The sequence below is a fragment of the Lagenorhynchus albirostris genome, chromosome 11 (assembly GCF_949774975.1).
Source record: "Lagenorhynchus albirostris chromosome 11, mLagAlb1.1, whole genome shotgun sequence".
Lineage (NCBI taxonomy): Eukaryota > Metazoa > Chordata > Mammalia > Artiodactyla > Delphinidae > Lagenorhynchus > Lagenorhynchus albirostris.
In genome coordinates, this window is record NC_083105.1 from 10,079,658 (window position 1) to 10,100,902 (window position 21,245).

The 21,245-nt window shown below is 37.7% G+C and overlaps 1 protein-coding gene and 1 non-coding gene across 2 annotated transcripts in view; one reads left to right on the forward strand and one right to left on the reverse strand.

Moving 5' to 3' along the window:
* Positions 1-21,245, forward strand: part of DMC1 (DNA meiotic recombinase 1) — a 40,056-nt gene that overhangs the window by 2,943 nt on the left and 15,868 nt on the right. The window contains exons 4-12 of the mRNA XM_060164799.1: positions 353-499; positions 3,580-3,662; positions 9,299-9,351; positions 10,915-10,956; positions 12,070-12,142; positions 15,784-15,875; positions 16,291-16,364; positions 16,497-16,611; positions 17,662-17,722. Coding sequence (XP_060020782.1) covers positions 353-499; positions 3,580-3,662; positions 9,299-9,351; positions 10,915-10,956; positions 12,070-12,142; positions 15,784-15,875; positions 16,291-16,364; positions 16,497-16,611; positions 17,662-17,722 — 740 coding nt within the window. The remainder of the gene's footprint in view (positions 1-352; positions 500-3,579; positions 3,663-9,298; positions 9,352-10,914; positions 10,957-12,069; positions 12,143-15,783; positions 15,876-16,290; positions 16,365-16,496; positions 16,612-17,661; positions 17,723-21,245) is intronic.
* On the reverse strand, positions 3,206-3,271 carry LOC132530094 (small nucleolar RNA SNORD58). Its single transcript, XR_009543654.1, has one exon. It is a non-coding gene; the product is annotated as a small nucleolar RNA SNORD58 (small nucleolar RNA).

The window sequence follows — 21,245 nt, forward strand, 5'->3', positions numbered from 1 at the left end:
GTAATGAAGTTCTGTAGAAGGAAGGAGCTGAACTGAGGGGGTTGAACGTGTGATAAATTTGTTAGCTTTCCTACCAACAGACTTCTCTTTTGAATTCCTTGTTACATTGCCATGGTCTCACTAACATTCTTGGGAAATCAGGGCACAGCCAGAACATTTGGCATCATGCTGGGTATGTTCTACTCAGATATTTCCAGAACATTTGGCTACATGGTGGGTGGGTTCCACCTGGCCGCTTGTATAAAATTGGCATCATGATGAAAGTAGATGGACACAAAAGCACATGACATAGTATGGGAGCCTTTCAGGCTGGCATTTTCTCAATCTGCTGCACCCATTCTTTTACTTACAGAATGTGGCTGACATTAAGAAACTGAAGTCAGTAGGCATCTGTACCATCAAAGGGATACAAATGACAACAAGAAGAGCGCTGTGCAATGTCAAAGGGCTCTCAGAAGCAAAAGTGGACAAGATTAAAGAGGCAGCCAACAAGCTTATTGTAAGCAAAATCCATTCTTTGTTGTTTTAGCTTAGAAGGGCCCTGTGAGTCTCTGTAGCCTTTCTCATTATGTACACTAGCAGCTATTGTGAGAACTCTGAGTTCCTGTAGATCACAAGATATACGCCCCATGTTAACTTTTCATCATGTCGGTTTCAAAGCAATTAATTTCTGAAAGAATGAGACAGGGGTTAAGACACCTGGAAAACTATGAAGGTAATTTTTTTTTACCAAAACTTTTCTTTTTGTCTCCCTTTATATTACTTTTTTCCCTTTCTGTCTCTGCCTTTCCTTCTCCTTTTCTTCTTTTTTTTTTTTTTTTTTTTGGCCATACCACGTGACTTGCAGTATCCTAGTTCCGGGACCAGGGATTGAACCTGGGCCCCCGGGCAGTGAGAGCACCAAGTCCTAGCCACTGGACTGCCAGGGAATTCCCTCCTTCTCATATTTTTTATCTTCCTCCTCCTTATTTTTGTCTTATCTCCTCAAACATTGTATCTACGGCTGTTGTGAAGTGCTCAGCAGCAAAGAAGTTGCTCTCTCCTGCTATAGGCATTTGATAAGAGAGCACTGCATTTGAAAACGACAGCAGTGGCTGGGTCTACATGTGTGCAGTTAAGATAGATATGACCAAGAATGTGCTCACTGAGGCACCTGAGCTTAAAGCTAAGTGAAACCTATACCTTGTAGCTGGGCCCACAGAACACAAGAGACCTATGCAGCTGAGAGGCTCCAAGCAAAAACACACGCCTTTGACCTAAGCTTTTGTGTAGAGCTTTTGGGGGCCACTGGAAGCACCAGCTCTGGAAATAAGAATATGCAGAAAGGCAAAGTCTCCCTCTTTGCAGAAGAGCAGGCTTCTCCATTTATACATGTGTATGTGAGGCTCTCATTCCCACCAAGTCCTAGAAAGTCTCTTCACTGACAGCCATCCAGTTTCCTTCCCCAGAGGCAGTTGAGGCATGAGAGTGATGCAATGTGGTCCTGAGCTTGGAGAGGACCCAAGTGAACTGCTCTGAACACAGCTCAGTTGCTTTACCTTCTGAGTACTCTTGGGCAGTATACCTGCAAGTCAGTTCCATAACTGCCAGGGTATCTAATGAAGCCCTAGAGCAGCACCCAGGGTTTGGGAAACTGCTACTTTATAGCTCCTAGGCATTAGTCTTCTTTTCTTTGGAAAATAATTCTATTACCAAAGAAAAGAACCTCTCTCCTTCTCATGTACCTACTAATGCACCAAGAGTCTTATCCTTTCTTAACTAAAGCTATTTATTCTGAAAGAAAGAGAAAACGATTGAGACATAGAGGGAGAGACAGAGACAGAGACAGTTAACTTCACAGTACAGTGGTATGTATCAGAGTCATCTGGAGTGGCTTGTGAAGAACACAGAGGCCCAGGCTCATTGGATTAGGGTTAGGCATGGGCTTTCCCCCACTTCACGTTCTCTGAAGTTTGAGAACCACTGTCATAGTATAAAACAACAAAGAGGGGAATACATTAGACCACATCAGGACCTATTTTCACTAGTTATAACACCGCATCAGCTGTAGCTCATTAATTCAACCAATATGTAGTATATCTAACGTGAAAAATATTGTATCATGAATATTGAAAACTGAAATTCCTGTGCTTCTTCCAACTTCTAGAGCTGGGGGAAATGATGCTACTGAATGAAATCAACTGAATCACTTAGTAAAGTACCATTCTACTTTATGCCATAAATATATCTCATTTAATCCTTACAACTCACCTATGAAAGAGACACTATTATCCCCGTTTGACCCAAAAGAGGAAGCCGAAGTACAGCAAGATTAAGTAGTTTACCTGACATCACACAGCTAATAAGTATTAGAGACATATTTTGAACCTTGGTAGGGTGACTCAAGAGCCTGTGTTCTTTTTTTTTTTAATTTTTTCTTTTTTTTATTGTGGTAAAATACACATAACATAAAATTTACCATCTTAATCATTTTTAGGTATACAGTTCAATGGTATTAAATACATTCACATTGTTGTTGCAGCCATTACCACCATCCCTTCCCCATAACTGCTTTTTTTTAAAATTTTATTTTATTTAAACTCTTTTTTTTTTCTGGAATATCTTCTTTTTCTTCTGTGTAACCTCCGCTTCTGGTTTAGGAACAATCTGTTCTTTTTCATTAAGGATCATTCAATATGGCAGGGAGAGTTCATGTATGGGTTGATCTGACCATAAGCTCTGTAAGTCCTGCGCCACATCTTGGGGGCTTTGTTCACCTGGAAGTGCTCAATGACCAGAGAATCTACATCTAAGTCCTTAAGTTCAGCATTACTCTCTGCATTTTTGAGCATGTGCAGTAAAAATTGAGCACTGTTTTTGGGCCACCAACCCTGAGTCCAGCCCCACTGTTTGGCCTGGGCACACCTACCAGCTCCACCATTGTAAAGTCAGAATGGCACACATTGCTTCTTTACAGTGACATCCTTCAGATACTTGGTGGCTTTTCAGATATGCATACCCTTAATGGCCTGGGCAGTTTCACGAGTGTTCTTAAAGTGAACACGAAGATTTGAATCTCTTGATTTGCATGATTTCGTGGGGTTTTCTGGGTCAAGTGAATAGCAAACCATTTTTAGAGGTCACCTGGAAGCGAGCAAGAATAATTCTGTCAACATATATTTACAGTAACTCATATAGTTTATATATGTACTAAACGCTGCCGGCAGCTACTCAGAGAGTTGTTGTTTTCACGATTAATCCAAAGGTGTCCTAAGAAATGCCATCATTGCAGTCTTTTTTAAAAAGTTAATTTAATTAATCTATTTTTTTCTATTCTTTTTCAAATTCTTTTCCCATTTAGGTTATTACAGAATATTGAGCAGAGTTCCCTGTGTTATACAGTAGGTCTTTGTTGGTTATCTATTTGAAGATAAGAGGCTATGTTCTTAAGCATGATCTTGTGCTGCCTTCAAAGACAAATGAACTGTAGCTTATATCAAATGATGACCCTGGTAATCAAGTATATAGCTTTTGGTGGGATTTGAAATTAAAACCATCATCTTATACCCTTTTTGAACTTTTTCTTTTGTCTTTCTGTAGGAACCAGGATTCCTGACTGCATTTGAGTATAGTGAGAAGAGGAAGATGGTTTTCCATATCACCACTGGGAGCCAGGAATTTGAGTATGTATCTCATATTTTTTATAACCACTAAACATAATCTTTGGAATACTATATTTCTTTACCTCTATCCAGGTTGTTATTTTGACTATAAGTAGTAGAAATAGCTTCTTATTTTGCAGAAGTTTTTTTTTTTTTTTTCTCAAAAGGCAACTGAAGCAAATAAATTCCAGACTGCTTGTAAAAGCAGGATTACATTTCTTACAAGAAATTCAGACCCAAAATATAAGTAGTTTCTAAATCAGCCTATATTAATCTATAAACCATTTAAAAAATTAGTTTAACTTTTCATTTCCCTTTTCTTCTCCACTGATGAAGGAAATTCCATTTCACTTTTGGTTTTACTTAAAAATCAGTTGTTAGAGTGAATATTTTAGAAGAAATAATGCAGTGTTGGTTTTGCTCTTCAGCCTCAGCAGTTTTAACTTCCCTTTTTATTTATTATCTTATGATTCCTGAGACATAGTCATCATCTTCCCAATGCAAGTTGACTAGAATGTGGTTTTTTTTCTCTACCTTAGTAGGCAGAGTTACTGTTTCATAAGTCAGAGCAGTGGCCAAGATCAATTTGAACAAAAGCAGTATTTCTTCAAAGCATTCCTCAAAACCCTGACCTCACAAAAAACTGCAAGAAAAAAAGAGTTCATAGTCAAATATGCCTCCACTTGAATGTCTGCTAGGCAGCTCAGACTTCACAGGTCTGAAACCAAACTTCTGATCTTTGCCCCAGATCTGCTCCTCCTAAAATCTCCCTCATCCGGAGCTCTTTTTGATCCTCAGATCTGAAACCTTAGTGTCATCCTTAGCACCTCTTTTCCCCTCTCACACCCTAACTCTAATCTATTAACAAATCCTGTCTGCTCTACCTTCAAATATATTTAGTCAGAACAAACCAACCGGGCTTCCCTGATGGCGCAGTGGTTAAGAATCCACCTGCCAATGCAGGGGACACAGGTTTGTGCCCTGGTCCGGGAAGATCCCACATGCCGCGGAGCAACTAAGCCCGTGTGCCACAACTATTGAGCCTGTGCTCTAGAGCCCGCGAGCCACAACTACTGAGCCCACGTGCCACAGCTACTGAAGCCTGCGCACCTAGGACCCGTGCTCCGCAACAAGAGAAGCCACCGCAATGAGAAGACCTCTCACTGCAGCGAAGAGTAACCCCCACTCGCAGCAGCTAGAGAAAGACCGCGCAGCTCTGAAGACCCAGCTCAGCCAAAAATAAATAAATAAATTTATTTTTTTAAAAAAACAATCCTTATATTTAAAAAAAAACCAACCAGTTCCTTCAACAAATAAACTTTAAGGAATAAAAAAAAAAGAGAGAGATGGAATCAGGGAGAAGACCTAGAGATTAAAAGAGATTTAAAAGACGTCACTTGGGCTTCCCTGGTGGCGCAGTGGTTGAGAATCTGCCTGCTGATGCAGGGGACATGGGTTCAAGCCCTGGTCTGGGAGGGTCCCACATGCCGCAGAGCGGCTGGGCCCGTGAGCCACAACTAGTGAGCCTGCGCGTCTGGAGCCTGTGCTCCGCAACAAGAAAGGCCGCGATAGTGAGAGGCCCGTGCACTGCGATGAAGAGTGGCCCCCGCTTGCCACAACTAGAGAAAGCCCTCGCACAGAAACGAAGACCCAACACAGCAAAAATAAATTAATTAATTAATAAACTGAAGGTGCCTTGTAGGCACAGACTATTAAAAAAAAAAAAAAAGACGTCACTTAATCCCAATATGTGGATCTTATTTTGGATCCTGATTCAAACACACACGGATAATAAGACATATGAGACTGAAAATTGAACACTTACTAGATAGTTGATATTAAGGAATTACTGATTTTTTAGGTGTGATAATGGTAATGCAGTTATGTTAAAAATAGGAGTCTTCATCTTGTAGAGATACCTACTGAAATATTTAGGATGAAATGATATGTTGCCTAGGATGTACTTAAAGTAATATGAAAAGGGAGGGAAGTGGTTGGAGGTTTATATGAAAAAAGGTTGATCATGAGTTCATAGCTGATAATTTTTGAAGCTGAGTTATAGGTACATGAAGGTTCATTATTATACTGTTTTTGTCTACTTTTGTATGTTTGAAGTTGTCCATAATAGAAAGTTTATATATATATGTGTGTGTGTATATATACATTTTTTTTTTCTATTTGTGTCTATATGTGTACAGAGAAAGAGAAGAAATACAATTCAATTACTTCTCACCACCTTCTCCTTTGTTAGCTCACTGGTCTAAAACACCTATTAGTATCTCTTCTGGATTATTAATAATAACTTCTAACTAACTTCCCTCCTTTAGACCTTGCCCCTACCATTTATTCTTCACATAGGAGCCAGAATAATCCTTTTAAAACATAGGTCAGATCATAACACTCCTCTGCCCAAAACATCCTAATGACTCCCCATCTCACTCAGAGCAAAAGCCAAAATCCTCTCTAATCTCAAATCTAAGCTCATCTTTAATTCATCTTGTGGTTTACTATGTACCAACCACACTAACTTCTTTGCTATTCCTAGAACATGCCAGATACACTCCCACCTCAGGGCCTTTGCACTTAGCATTCCCTCTGCCCAGAACACTCTTTCGTCATTATGTTCATGACTTGCTGTCAGGTTTTTCAGGTCTTTGCTAAAATGTCTACTTCTCACTAAGGCCTTCTCTGATCACTTTATTTGAAAATTTATTCGAAAACTCCCCATCTTCATCCTCTGCACATCTTATCCCCTCTCTGGATCTAATTTTTATCCATACCATTTAATAACAACTGACATACCACAGATTTTACTTATGTTTATTGTCTGTTCTCTCATTAGAATGGAAGCTCCATGAAGTGATGGATTTCTGTCTCTTTTGTTCGCTGCTTTACTCCAAGGGCATAGAGCAATCTCTAACACAAACTAGGTGTTCAATAAATATTTGTAGAATGACTAATTGAATGAATAAACAGTGAATAAAATAAGTTAGGGAAGTGCAATATACTATATTCTCCTCTTGGAGATTCACACATTTTATTAAAGGATCTGAATTCCTGCAGTGAAATAAAACACCTCTTTAACCTAGCATTGCCTCAAATTTTTAAAATCACAGAACTTTTTTTCAAGTAACAGCTAAGGAAAAGTCTTTGGTCCAAGACAAATTGGTCAAGGTAACTTGATTCCGGGACTTCCCTGGTGGTCCAGTGGGTGGAACTCCATGCTCCTAATGCAGGGGGCCAGGTTCTATTCCTGGCCAGGGAACTAGATCCCACACGCATGCCGCAACTAAGAAGTCCACATGCCACAGCTAAAAGATCCCGCGTGCCGCAACTAAGACCCAGTGCAGCCTAAATAAATAAATAAATAAAACTTGATTCAAACGACAACTTGATATTCTCCAGTTGCTCTACCACATCATGGTTTAAGAACCATTCGGCTTAGAGAAATTATTACTCTCATAGTGAGCTTTCTGGTGTCCTCGATGTTGGGTTTTGGGGCACGTAAAAGATTACTCAGGAGCTAGGCTTTTTTAAATTAATATTTTATTTGTTTAAATGTTATATAATTTTTTCTTAAGCTGCAAGTCTATTTATAAATTTGGCAAATTTTAAGGGAGCCTTTCTAATATGGTTAACTAAATTCCCTTAAACAGTTTAAATTATATTTATAAATTTATTATATTATATTTCCTCTAAGAACTTTACCTGTGTAATTATTAAAATCTTTCCAATTATCTGAATGTCTTATAAATTTAATAAATTAAAGTTATAAGTATAGTGAGTCTTAGACACTCTTAAATGTTCAAATACTGTGTATAAACTTAGTTATCAACTTAGAAACTGCAGGTCTATATCATTTAATCAATTAGAGGCTAATGTGTTATTATAAAAATGTCAAATTCTCTTAAATTTTGAAAATTCTCAGGTACCAAATATGCACAGATTATTCCCAAATTTAATATGAAAATAGTAATCTGTGGGTTTGATTTGTGTCTCCATTTTTAAATCTTCCTAGATTTAAAAATACTTTCTGTACCTAATTGTAAATTTTCCTGAGTTTCATAAGGGAACAATTATGCTATCCCAAGTAATTTGGGGTACCCTTTCAGTTAAATTTTGGGGTCACTTTTTCAGCATATCAACCAGAAATTTTGTCTGAGATTTTCCAGAGCTATAGCCTTTCAGGGTGATTTTTCTCAAGATGAGGAGGGCCAAGTATCAATAAAACTCTCTTTAATAGTTGGTAGGTTTATAGAATCCCTAAGTATTGGGTTTGCCAAAAAGTTTGTTAGGGTTTTTCCAGAACATCTTGCAGAAAACCCGAACGAACTTTTTGGCCAACCCACCAAATGGAGTGGTCTCTCCACCATGTCCTTTATGCGGGTCAGTATCTAGATTTTTCTTTTTCTCATTAAAGTCCATAGCCCTCACTAAATCTGCGAATAACTTCCAACATTACTTCAATTTACATTTAAGCTGCTCTCTTAAACTACGTAAGTGTAAATCTGTTAGATTATCCATCTCTTAAAGCTTTGTCTAATCTGTGACCATGTCCCAAAAGTCATGCTAATAAAAACTACAAAGAATTTTGGGCTTCCCTGGTGGCGCAGTGGTTAAGAATCAGCCTGCCAGTGCAGGGTACACGGGTTCGAACCCTGGTCTGGGAAGATCCCATATGCCGCGGAGCAACTAAGCCCATGCGCCACAACTACTGAGCCTGCGCTCTAGGGCCTGTGAGCCACAACTACTGAGCCCGCGTGCTGCAACTACTGAAGCCCATGCACCTAGAGCCCGTGCTCTGCAACAAGAGAAGCCACTGCAATGAGAAGCCCGTGCACCACAACGAAGAGTAGCCCCCACTCACCGCAACTAGAGAAAGCCGGTGCACAGCAACAAAGACCCAACGCAGCCAAAAATAAATAAATAACTACAAAGATTTTAAAAGTGCTCTTACCAGGTCTTAGCACAATTGCCATAATTAATATTTGTTGCATTAAATGAATGAATGAGATTAATTAACTTTAGATCTTTCCATATCAAGAGTATGTATTAAATGCGCTGAGTCACTGCATTACCAGTTAAGTGCATGCTGTCAAAATCTGACAGTTATTCTTCTATCTGCTAGCGTTACGTGTCACATCTTTGAATATTTTCTATTCTGACATGTTCTTCATAGAATTTGGTTTGTGTGAGATAAGCCAATCATGGTGACAATCACTGGATTCTCCTAATATCTATTTTCCATGTTTTTCAGTACATTAAAAAAAATTGGATATTCAGTTGACTTTTAGAAACATAGTCCCAGCACAATATGAAAAACCCAATTAATAACTAAAAATCATTTATTCGCACTCCAGTTCAGTTCTTTAAAATTACTGAAATATAAGCCCTGCATAGCCCATTTCCTATTGGTACACAGGAGTTAAGAACAACAGGGCTTATAAATTGTTTTGTTGATCCCCCTGCCCATACACAGTATAACCTGTGATCTAAACAGGTGGGAAGCCATTTATTCAGCCAAGAATTCCTGTTCATGTTGGACAGATAGAAAGGTATATAGATAGATAGAAATAATACTAATGATATTAGCACTTTCTCCTTTCTTGATATCTCTATTTCTGTTCCCGTTACTAAAGCTTACTTTCTATTTCTAGTAAGTTGCTAGGAGGTGGAATTGAAAGCATGGCAATCACAGAAGCTTTTGGAGGTAGGTAGAACGTTAATATTTTGTTATATGAAAAATATGTGTATATATACACACCCATATATATAATTAAGTAGTCAATTGTAAATTGTATCTATTTGGGAACTTATGATGAAATATCAGTTATCATAATGCAAGATCATTCTGGGCTGCAATTAAAATATATTCCAACATTAACAGATGAGTTTTATTGGCATTTTTCATCTTTTTATCTCTGATTCCTATAGAAGAGATTAGAATTTTTTTCTCTCATACCTTCAGAGGGTAGTTGTATAATGAGACAGATATTATTTCTAAGAAATACATGTTTCAGGAACATAGAGAATAGATTTCCCTTCCCTTATTGTATCCTCTATTAAAAAAAAATGTCAGGAATTCCCTGGCGGTCCAGTGGTTAGGACTCTGCGCTCTCACTGCCAAGGACCCAGGTTTGGTCCCTGGTTGGGGAACTAGAATCCCACGGGCCACACAGTGTGGTCAAAAAAAAAAAGGTTCATGCATAGCTATGTTACGTACTATTCCTGACAGTTACAGTATTTTCAGTCCTCAGAGAACTAAATCTGTTTTTTGGTTGTTGTTGTTTGTGTTTTTTTTTAATATTTATTTTATTTATTTATTTATTTGGCTGCATCAGGTCGTAGTTGCAGCACACGGGATATTTTTTTTTTTTTTTTTTTTTTTTTTGTTGCGGTACGCGGGCCTCTCACTGCTGTGGCCTCTCCCGTTGCGGAGCACAGGCTCCGGATGCGCAGGCTCAGCGGCCATGGCTCACGGGCCCAGCCATTCCACGGCATGTGGGATCCTCCCAGACCGGGGCACGAATCCGCGTCCCCTGCATCGGCAGGCAGACTCCCAACCACTGCACCACCAGGGAAGCCCCCACGGGATCTTTTAGTTGCAGCATGTGGGCTCTTAGTTGCAGCATGCAGGATCTAGTTCCCTGACCTGGGATGGAACCCGGGCCTCCTGCATTGGGAGCGTGGAGTCTTAACCACTGGACCACCAGTGAAGTCCCTGTTTTTTGTTTTGTTTTTTTGGTGTTGATGTTTCTGTTGACTTGGAGAAATAAATGTGTTTATTTCAGTTGACTCTCAGTCTTAATGGCTTACCTGCTGTTGTATTCATTGATATTTGTGAGCTTATTTTTTGATTTTAATCTGTTGGAGTTCAATAGGCCTAAATTGGTGAGTGGGGACATTTTTCTCCGGAGAGAATTTGCTTTTGTTGGTAGCTAGGGAATACCACCAATCTGAGGATCCCAGGTCAGTGGGAGAACCCCAGACTCTCATTCCTGTGGTGGAGTCTTAAACTTTCATTTATACAACTATTCCTAAGGAAAATTTGGTTTAAGTTAATTATTATCTAAAGGACAGTTCTGAAAAAGAAAACCTTTTAAAAGTTGTTTTTACTACTGGTACTCATATATGCAGAATCCATTCATGACACAGAGGTACTTCATGTGTGAGATTTGACAGTTGGAAAAGAAAACCATACTCTGAGGCCATATTTATTCTTTATGAAAATATCTAAAAATTAACTATGTATTTTTTTTTCTATATTTCACAGAATTTCGAACTGGAAAAACCCAACTCTCTCATACCCTCTGTGGTAAGTATATGTAACAACAACAATAATAGCAATAACAATAATAATCATAGCGATCACTTACTATTCTACTTTGTGCCTGGTACTTACATAATCTCATGTAATCTGAACAAACTTGCAAGGAAACTAAAACTCAGAGACATTACATAAACTGCCCATGGTTACACAAATACCAGAGCTGGTCTTTGAATATGTGATGCTTGAGGTGATGTTGTATATACTGCACTCTGAACACCTGAATGGAAATACGGAGGAGGTAAATGGGTATATGAATGTGTTGGTGGAGAGAGGTATTCATTCACGGTCTCGATTTTTCCCATTCTATCTTTTCCATATTGTATTTATGAGAATGTCACAGAATCTTTTGAGGCCTAGAATTCCTTACTTTCCATAGAGTAAGGTTGGAACTAAAAAAGACTTAAATGTTTCTAAAGCAAAATAAGCAAAAATACCTCCTTTTGCATAAAGACATTACACTACATTTCTTTGACCTAAGTAGAAGGAGCATGGAAAAGTGTTTAATAAGGGGATTCTGGCATCAAAATAGCTCTGCCAATAATAGCTGTGTGACCTGGGGCAAGTTGCTTCACCTTTCAGATTTTCCCTATCAGTAAAACAGGAGTAATGATAGTGCCAAACTTAGGGTTGTTTTGAAAAATAAATGAAATAATGTATGTACTTTATGTAGAGTAATTCCTTAGTGTTAAGTACTACATATAAAGAAAATACATTTAAAATTTTGATATACATTAATTGAAAAGTTACTTAAATGAGTTATGTAGCATAAATTATATTTATGATTATTTCTTATAGAAAAAAGTTAGTGATACTTAAATTCTACTTCTTTAGGAGAACTAAATTTCATGAATATCTCCCATTGTGAAAGATATTGACATTCTTTGTTGAATTACTACTATGCTGGCAGAATACTTATAATCTTACCACTGGTTAGTAATATAAAAATATAGCATGCTGTTTAGAAACTAAAAGATCATTATTCTTTGCTACATGACTAGAGAGTTGCAACCAGCCTAAATACCATATTAATTTATATACACATTTGTACAAAGTTTATTCACTCTTACTAATATTAACTAAATTTTAATTGCTTTCTAGTGACAGCTCAACTTCCAGGAGCAGGTGGCTACTCAGGAGGAAAGATTATCTTCATTGACACAGAAAATACTTTGTAACCCTTTTATTTAAACAAGTTGCTAACATAATAGTGAGATATAGTACTGTTACTATAAAAGAGAATTTGTTTGAAATATGTCATTTTGTGATCACCCTGTAAACCAGCAATAATGAGAAAAGCCAAGGGAAAACAGTTGCTAGTCGAGTTTGCAAATCACTTTTTCCCCCTGAAATTTTTATTTTATTTATTTATTTATTTTTTAATTGAAGTATAGTTGACTTACAATGTTGTGTTAGTTTCAGGTGTACAGCAAAGTGATCCAGTTTAATATACATATATATATGTGTGTATATATATATATATATATATACTTTTTCAGATTCTTTTTCCCTTATAGGTTATTAGGTTATTACAAAATATTAGTTCCCTGTGCTATACAGTAGGCAGTAGGTCCTTGTTGGTTATCTATTTTATATATATTAGTGTGTATATGTTAATCCCAAACTCCTAATTTATCCCTCCCCACCCCTCTTTCCCCTTTGGTAACCATAAGTTTGTTTTCTATGTTCAAATCACCTTTTTTCATAGTTTTTTTTTTAAATTTATTTTATTTATTTATTTATTTTTGGCTGTGTTGGGTCTTCGTTGCTACGTGTGGGCTCTTCTCTAGTTGCGGCGAGCAGAGGCTACTCTTTGTTCCAGTACACGGGCTTCTCATTGCAGTGGCTTCTCTTGTTGCAGAGCACAGGCTCTAGGTCATGGGCTTCAGTAGTTGTGGCATGCGGGCTCAGTAGTTGTGGCTCACGGGCTGTAGAGCTCAGGCTCAGTAGTTGTGGCGCACGGGCTTAGTTGCTTCGCGGCATGTGGGATCTTCCCGGACCAGGGCTCGAACCCGTGTCCCCTGCACTGGCAGGCTGATTCTTAACCACTGCGCCACCAGGGAAATCCCTCAAATCACCTTTTTTAAAAAAAGGTTTCACTTCTCCAAATGGGTTTGGTATAAAATTGATGAAACAAATACATGAGAGGAAATTACATCCTATTTGTTTTTAATTCTCTTACTTCTCCAAAGATTTAACTTAATAGCTAGAAGGTTATTGACTCACTCAAAGTCATGGCCTCAAATAAAGGAAAAGGTCTGCATTAAACAAAAATACAGAAGGAAAAAGAGAAGAACCTGTTTGGGTAACAAAAAGAATTGTAGTTTTATTGAAGTGTAAGTTATTTCAGAAAGCAAGACTGGAAAGGTGGGTCTTAGACATGAAGGGTCTTGAAGCTGGATGATGGGTGTAAATTGGATTCTTTTGTAATATTCTAGGCAAGTAATGAGATTTGATGACTGTATTTGGTAGACAAAGGAAAGAGAGGCTTGGGAAACCACTCTTAAGTTTGTCTAGATACTAGGAGAATAATGATGACAGAATTGGGAAGATCATATTTCAGAGAAAAGGTGATGTTTCATTTTAATATGTCAAATATGAGGTACAGAGGGACATCCATATGGCAGTTGGAAATGTTGGGCTCAGCTTGAGAAAAGGGTAGGGCCAAGGATATGGATGGAATAGCCAGGGGGAGGCAAGAGAACTTACATAGAGAGAAGAGAAGAGAACTGAGAACATAACTTTGGGGTGTGCCTATGTCTAGGAAGAGGGACTAAAAAGACGAATCAATAAAGACAGACAAAGTAAGAAGATATCTGGTTGTGGATGCTAAGCATAAGGAAAGTTTCAAGAAGAAAATGGTAGTCAGTGATGTTCCACAGAGAGAGAGAGAGAGAAGGTGCAAACTGAAAAAGATCACTGAGGTTTGCAATTAGGAGTCCAAGAGGCCATTTGCAGTAAAGTAAGATGATGGAAGCTTGTTGCAAATAAACAGTAAGGAATTGAGGCAGTGTGTAATTAACCAATAAATAGAAGAAATACTGTAGTTTGAGGAGATATCAGGTTCAGAGGACATTCTTTTTAACAATAGGACTGTAGGAAGAGGCGCTCAGCTGGAGTTCAGCTAGTTTCAGAAACAGTTGATTAAGGATGGTTCTTGAGAGGAAGGAATTGTTCTTGCAGAATAGCTGCCACTGTTTGGGCAATTTGGATTTTATCAAGAATGGCTGAAAGAAACAGTTAGGAGCCAGGTCATATGCAAGAGGGAATAGGGAGGAACAGCTGGGAGGAACAAGGACATGCAGGGACCCGAGTGGAATGTTCTCACTCTTTCAGAGTCTCTTACATGTATACTGCTCTCTCGTGGTACTTGTCTTTTTATGTGTTTATATTTTGCCTACATAATTATGTTTTACACTTACCTATGGCATAGATTATCTTATGACCCTTAAATCCTCCACAGTGCCTTGCACTGGTAATTGGTTAATATGGTAACCGATTCCATATGGGAATCAGTTAATAAACATTTGTAAATTGATTTGAACTTCCCTTCAGCATAAGTCCAACTTTTACATTCCTGGTTACATAGTCACCCGGCTTTGTAAAAACTGACATAGTGAAAAACATTTTTTATTGCTTCTTCCAATTCCTTGTCTTCTTTGATTTGTCCACCAGAAACATCTACTGGGTATACTCAGCAGCAATAGAAGATTTAAGTGGCTGTCACTAAAGCTCTGAAGAAAACATATATAGTGCTGTAGGACAGAGATGGCTGGGAAGTCCTAAAGACAATTCAATTCAATGTTTACTGAACTAGTTCCAAGTGTCACAAATAAGGTTAAAAATGGTCCTTACTTTACAGTTACTTATAGTATGATCAGTATTATACAAATACTGTAAACAAAGTGAAATGAGACCACAGATGTGCATTTTATTTTATCTTACTTCACTTTAGAGAATATTATAGACATATTGTTAGGATCACCAAAGACCTATAAAGAATGTTTATTACTCCTTTACAGTCTAGATAGGTATAAGTGATTATTAGCATCTTCCAGAATACCTTTTCAGGTACACTGAATTTGCCCCCCTATGAATTTACTAATTTCAGAATGCTAACACAACTCCTTTAGAAGAAAGTGGATTTTAAACCCTAAATAAACAAAAAACTATATGATAGTAATTCCCTTCTGGACTCTTGAAGTTACTTTTTTGACTCTTTGGTTTATGTAGTCAAATTTATCATTTGTTGGCAACACGTGGTTAGTGATATATTAAACTATTTCATGTTGAACAAGTGAGGAATATGAAGAGAGTGAATTAATTCACTTTGAAGTGACTTGAATTATAATTCCGTGATATTATCTTCCTTGACTAGGTCTATATTTATTGAACTGAGAACAACAGAGAGTCACAAATCTTAGTTTCTAGTTTTTCTCTTGGAACTGATTTGCTGCATAATCCTGAGTCATTTGCCTAATCTCTGTTTGTCAGTGTCCTCCTTTGTAAAATGTAATAGAGGCCATAACAACTAACTTCCAAGGTTATTGTTTAGATAATTTAATATTTAAATTCATTACTGTCTCATTATTTCTATCACTGTTATCACTACCTAAGGTATTCATTAATTGAGGCACTTATGAAAAACAAAGTCTAATATAGATTTTAAGTGATTATTGGTATCCTCCAGAATACCTTTGCAGGTACAGTGTTTTGCCTCTCTTTGATACACTTGCTTACGGTATTATTTTTTGTAGTTGTTGTCTAAACTTTTTGGAATTGATTTATTGAATCCTTAATCCTGGCATACTCCAGCCGTCCAGATCGCCTTCGGGACATTGCTGATCGCTTCAGCGTAGACCATGATGCAGTCCTGGACAATGTACTTTATGCACGTGCATATACTAGTAAGAGCCCCATGCAATTGGATGCTTAGGCTGTTTTAAGGTTGGCAGCACTGATTTATTATTTGAGTGATGCTTACAACATTTTGACACTATCCTTTTCTCTTCATATTTTACCTTTCTCCAAATTTATTTAGTCAGTCCACAAATTTTATCATCTGGTAAGTCCTTAGACATTGAAATGCTCTCAAATTATTTCTTATTCTTTGTCTTTGAAATGGAGAGTAACATTCTTTTTGGATAAGGTAGCATTTGATATGTATGCTAAGGCAGAATATGAAATCATATTTAATAAAGTCATAAATAATTAAGAAAATCCTTCAAGGACTCTCTTTTGCCTGACTCCCAAGAACATACATGATCTTAGCCTCTGCTGCTTCTAGTTTTTATAACATTTTCCCACTGCATTTCCCATCAGGTGAACATCAGATGGAGCTACTTGATTATGTAGCAGCAAAGTTCCATGAAGAAGCTGGCATCTTCAAGCTGTTGGTACGAGCTTCTAAATATTGCTCAGTCTAGAGCTATTTAGCATATTATCTTTCTTCTATTGATTCCAATTCAAATTAACTTCTTCCTTCCATTTCCAAATGCATTATTTATTTTTACATTAATCCTACACAGATCATTGATTCAATAATGGCACTTTTCCGAGTGGATTTCAGTGGTCGTGGGGAGTTGGCTGAACGGCAGCAAAAACTGGCCCAGATGTTGTCACGACTCCAAAAAATCTCAGAAGGTAGATTTTTTCCTTAATTTTTTAAAAATAAATTTATTTATTTATTTATTTTTGGCTCCATTGCTGTGCGCAGGCTTTCTCTAGTTGCAGTGAACAGGGGTTAGTCTTTTTTTTTTTTTTTTTGGGCTGCATTGGGTCTTCACTGCTGTGCGCGGGCTTTCTCTAGGTGCGGTGAGCAGGGGCTACTCTTTGTTGCGCTATGCAGGCTTCTCACTGCAGGGGCTTCTCTGGTTGCGGAGCACGGGCTCTAGGCATGCGGGCTTCAGTAGTTGTGGCACATGGGCTCAGTAGTTGTGGCTCGCGGGCTCTAGAGCGCAGACTTAGTAGTTGTGGCACACGGGCTTAGTTGCTCTGCAGCATGTGGGATCTTCCTGGACGAGGGCTTGAACCTGTGTCCCCTGCCTTGGCAGGCGGATTCTTAACCACTGTGCCACCAGGAAAGTCCCTCAGAAGGTAGATTTTTAAAATAAATGGTGATATCAAAATAGCACCTGTGACTGTTTGCTAAGTAGGTTTTTCAGAGAAGCTCAGAATAATGTCAGGAGGCAATCCATTTATTAAAAATAAAATTTCCTTCATGGGAATACAACTCTTTTTTTAAACCAAAAATACTGATTCTAATACAATAAGGTACCTAAATAAGATAACAATAATAACTTTAATTTATGATATCAATGAAAAAACAGGAATGTAATCTTGTTCATCAAATAAATTCATGGCACAATATTTCTAAACTCTGAAATCTAAGCAATGAACTTTTTTTTTTTTTTTTTTTTTTTTTTTTTTTTTTTTTGCGGTACGCGGGCCTCTCACTGCTGTGGCCTCCCCCGTTGCGGAGCACAGGCTCCGGACACGCAGGCTCAGCGGCCATGGCTCACGGGCCCAGCCGCTCCGCAGCACGTGGGATCCTCCCGGACCGGGGCACGAACCCATGTCCCCTGCATCGGCAGGCGGACTCTCAACCACTGCGCCACCAGGGAAGCCCAGCAATGAACTTTTAATATTCACATTGTCATTCTCTTAGTTTCTTAATTTTATTTCTTGATGCAGAATATAATGTGGCTGTGTTTGTGACCAATCAAATGACTGCTGACCCAGGAGCAACTATGACGTAAGCCCTAATATTCTGCTTTTGTATTTCACAAAAGTTAATATCAAAAGGGTTAGAGTGTAGAATAGGAAATAATTCAAAAATCATCAGCCTTGATGTGGACACAGGTATGTCACAAATCACTTTTAGCACAGTGCATATTACTTCATAATTGCAAATATCATTTATTTGTTATCCAGATCTATTCTTCTCTAGTTTTTTGATAAAACAAAGCAATAGTTTAACTATTTTCAGAGATACTTTGGGTTCCTTTTTGTCTAGGACTAAAAGGATATTGGAGGACAATAAGAAAAAGATCTTAGGGAAATAAAAATGTATATTCCAGATACATGAATGGTTTCTAATGCACTGATAAGCTGTTAGCCTACAAACAAAAAAAGCAGGCTCTCTACAGGATACACATGAGATATATATTTAATTTATATATTTATTATTATATAAATATAATATATTTATATTTACAGGGTATACATGAGATATATTTATGGGTCTCTTATATATTTATAAGAGACTTGCTATGAGAGAAGTCTCCTGTTTGAAGAAACAGAATTTCACTCCACACTAGGCATATTCAGAATTTGTTGAAATAGTTGTGCACATAACATACATATTGATGGCTCTGCTTGAAAGATGGCAGTGAATAGAAAGACAAGGAGATGGTGGTGTGATGAATTGGGAGATTGGGATTGACATATGTATAAAATGAATAACTAATAAGAACCTGCTGTATAAAAAAATAAATAAAATTAAATTTAATAAAAAAAGGAAAGAAAGACAAGGAGAGTTAAAGTAGTATAGTGAAACAGAAAGTTCGAATAAGGACTTCCCTCGTGGTCCAGTGGTAGAGGCTCTGTCGCCTAATGCAGTGGGCCCAGGTTTGATCCCTGGTCAGGGAAGTAGATCCTGTATGCCACAACTAAAAGATCCTGCAAGCCGCAACTAAAGAAAAGAAAGATCCTGCATGCCACAACTAAGACCCGGCGCAGCCAAATAAATAAATAAATATTTAAAAAAAAAAACAAAACAGAAAATTCAAAGAAAGTTCAGTTGCCACCATCGAGTTTTGAGCATTATGTATCTGAGTAAGCAGTCAAAATAGCCCTGAATCTATGTACTGCTTTTTTTTTTTTTTTTTTTTTACAGTATGTGGGCCTCTCACTGTTGTGGCCTCTCCCGTTGCGGAGCACAGGCTCCGGACGCAGAGGCTCAGTGGCCATGGCTCACGGGCCCAGCCGCTCCGCGGCATGTGGGATCTTCCTGGACCGGGGCACGAATCCGTGTCCCCTGCATTGGCAGGCGGACTCTCAACCACTGTGCCACCAGGGAAGGCCCTGTACTGCTTTTTTAAAGGTCTTTTCAGCAACTTCTTATTTATAATAATTTTTAGCCAGAGAAAAGTTCCAAGACTAGCATAATGAATCCACAAATATCATTTGCCTATTTTCATCAGTTGTTAACATTTTGCCACATTTTTTCCCTCTATGTGTTTGTGTGTGTGCGTGTGTATGTAAAATCTCTCTATATGCTACATACACACACATGCTCATATATGTAAAAGTGTATATGTTTTGTGAACCTTTTGAGAGTTGTTTTCTCCGAACCAGTGAGAATTATTTGCAGACATCATGACACATCACTTCTTAGTACTTCAGCATATCTCTTCTAAGAACAAGAACATTCTTCTACATAACTACAACATAATTAGCACAGTCAGGGAATTTAACATTGGTGTACTATTTATCCAATACACAGTTATATTCAAGTGTCTCCAATTGTTCCAATAATATCCTTTGTAGTTTGGGGGGTTTCTTGTTTTGTTTTTGATTCAGGATCAGTTAAGGATCATGCATCCCATGTACTTGTCATGTCTCTTTAGTTTCCTTTAACCAAAACAGTTCCTCAACCTTCGTTAGATTTTTGTGACACTGACTTTCTTTTTTGGTGGCGCTGTGCAGCATGCGGGATCTTAGTTCGCCAACCAGAGATTGAACCCATGCCCCCTGTATTGGGAGTGAGTGACATTTTTGAAGCGCACAGGCCAACTGTTTTTCAGAATGTCTCTCAATGTGGAGTTGATTTTTTTCTCGTTATTTAAAATGTTAAACACTTTTGGCAGGAAAACTACTAATATATAAGTAATGTTATGACCTTTTCCATATATCACATCAGGAGGCAGTTTGTCCCTTTATTAGTGATAAGTCTGATCATGTGATTAAGATGGTGTTCACAAGATTTCTCCATTGTAAAAGACCTTCTCCTGTTTGTAATTAATAAGTAATTTGTGAGGTGATACTTTGAGACTTGTGTAAATATCATGTTTTGCACCCAGTGGATTTAATAATATCCATTGCAGATTTTTGCTTAAATCATCACTCTGATGGTTGCAGTACAAAGTTCTGTTACTTTAAAACTGAGTCAGTACATCATTTGGTAGCAGATAAATCAGTCATTGACATATATATTAGAAGATATTTGATATGATATTCTAAATTATGTAAATTGTGCTGAAATGAATGTATCTCTCTTTAGGCATTTTCTAAACTAAACGCTAAGAGTATTGCTGCATCTTCTGCAGTTTGCTATAGCTCTCACTTTTCAATACGCTTTTATGATATTTTCTACTTAATTACAGGAGATTCCAATGTGAAAAGTATTAATTACATGAAAGGTTTTAAGCAAGATCTTTTTGTTTGTTTGTTTTTTGAGTTTTATTGGCCGCACCATGCGGCATGCAGGATCTTATCTCCCCTACCAGGGATCGAACCCATGCCCCCTCAGTGGAAGTACAGAGTCTTAACCACTGGATCACCAGGGAAGTCCAAGCAAGTTAAAAAGATTGAGGAGGGGGAAATCAATCATTTATTCATTCAGTATATATTTATTGAAAATCTACTATATATCAAGGTTCTAGGAATTCACTAGTGAACAACAGAGACTATGTGCCTTGCCTCCATTAGGAAAAAAATAAATGATGTCCATTTAACTCAAAATTTTAAAGTCTTGGTTGGTCATGCATTGTCTGTAGTCCTTGAGGGGTTAAGGCAATATTCTCTGTTTTACAGGGTATCTTTCATATACAGGACATAAAGTACTTCACAAAGAGAATAATTTTAAACTGAAGAGAAATGGGAGATTTTTAAGGCTCGCTTTAAAAAGAGAAAATGACTCATTGGCTCAGAGGGAGGAAGTGGGTTGCATTCAAATAAAACAGTACAAGTTAAAGAGCAATGTTCTTTCTTCAGGTGTAGGGAGGGAACATTGAAGAGGCCAAAACTATCGACCTAGAGTTAGAAGACAAAGGAAGTCTGTGGAAATTAGGTCAGATAGGGTTCTTTTTCTTATATTTGTAGAAAGTTTCAAAAAGCTTAAAACCATTTTGAATTGACTCCAATAGGAGAAAAATAGAGAAATGACAGAAAGGAAATAATTGCAGAAGTTCAAAGAGGGGAGGAGATTTAAAATGAAATAAGTTAAGAAAAGAGCCGAAGAAGGTAACAAAGACTAGTATTTTTGCTGGGTGAAT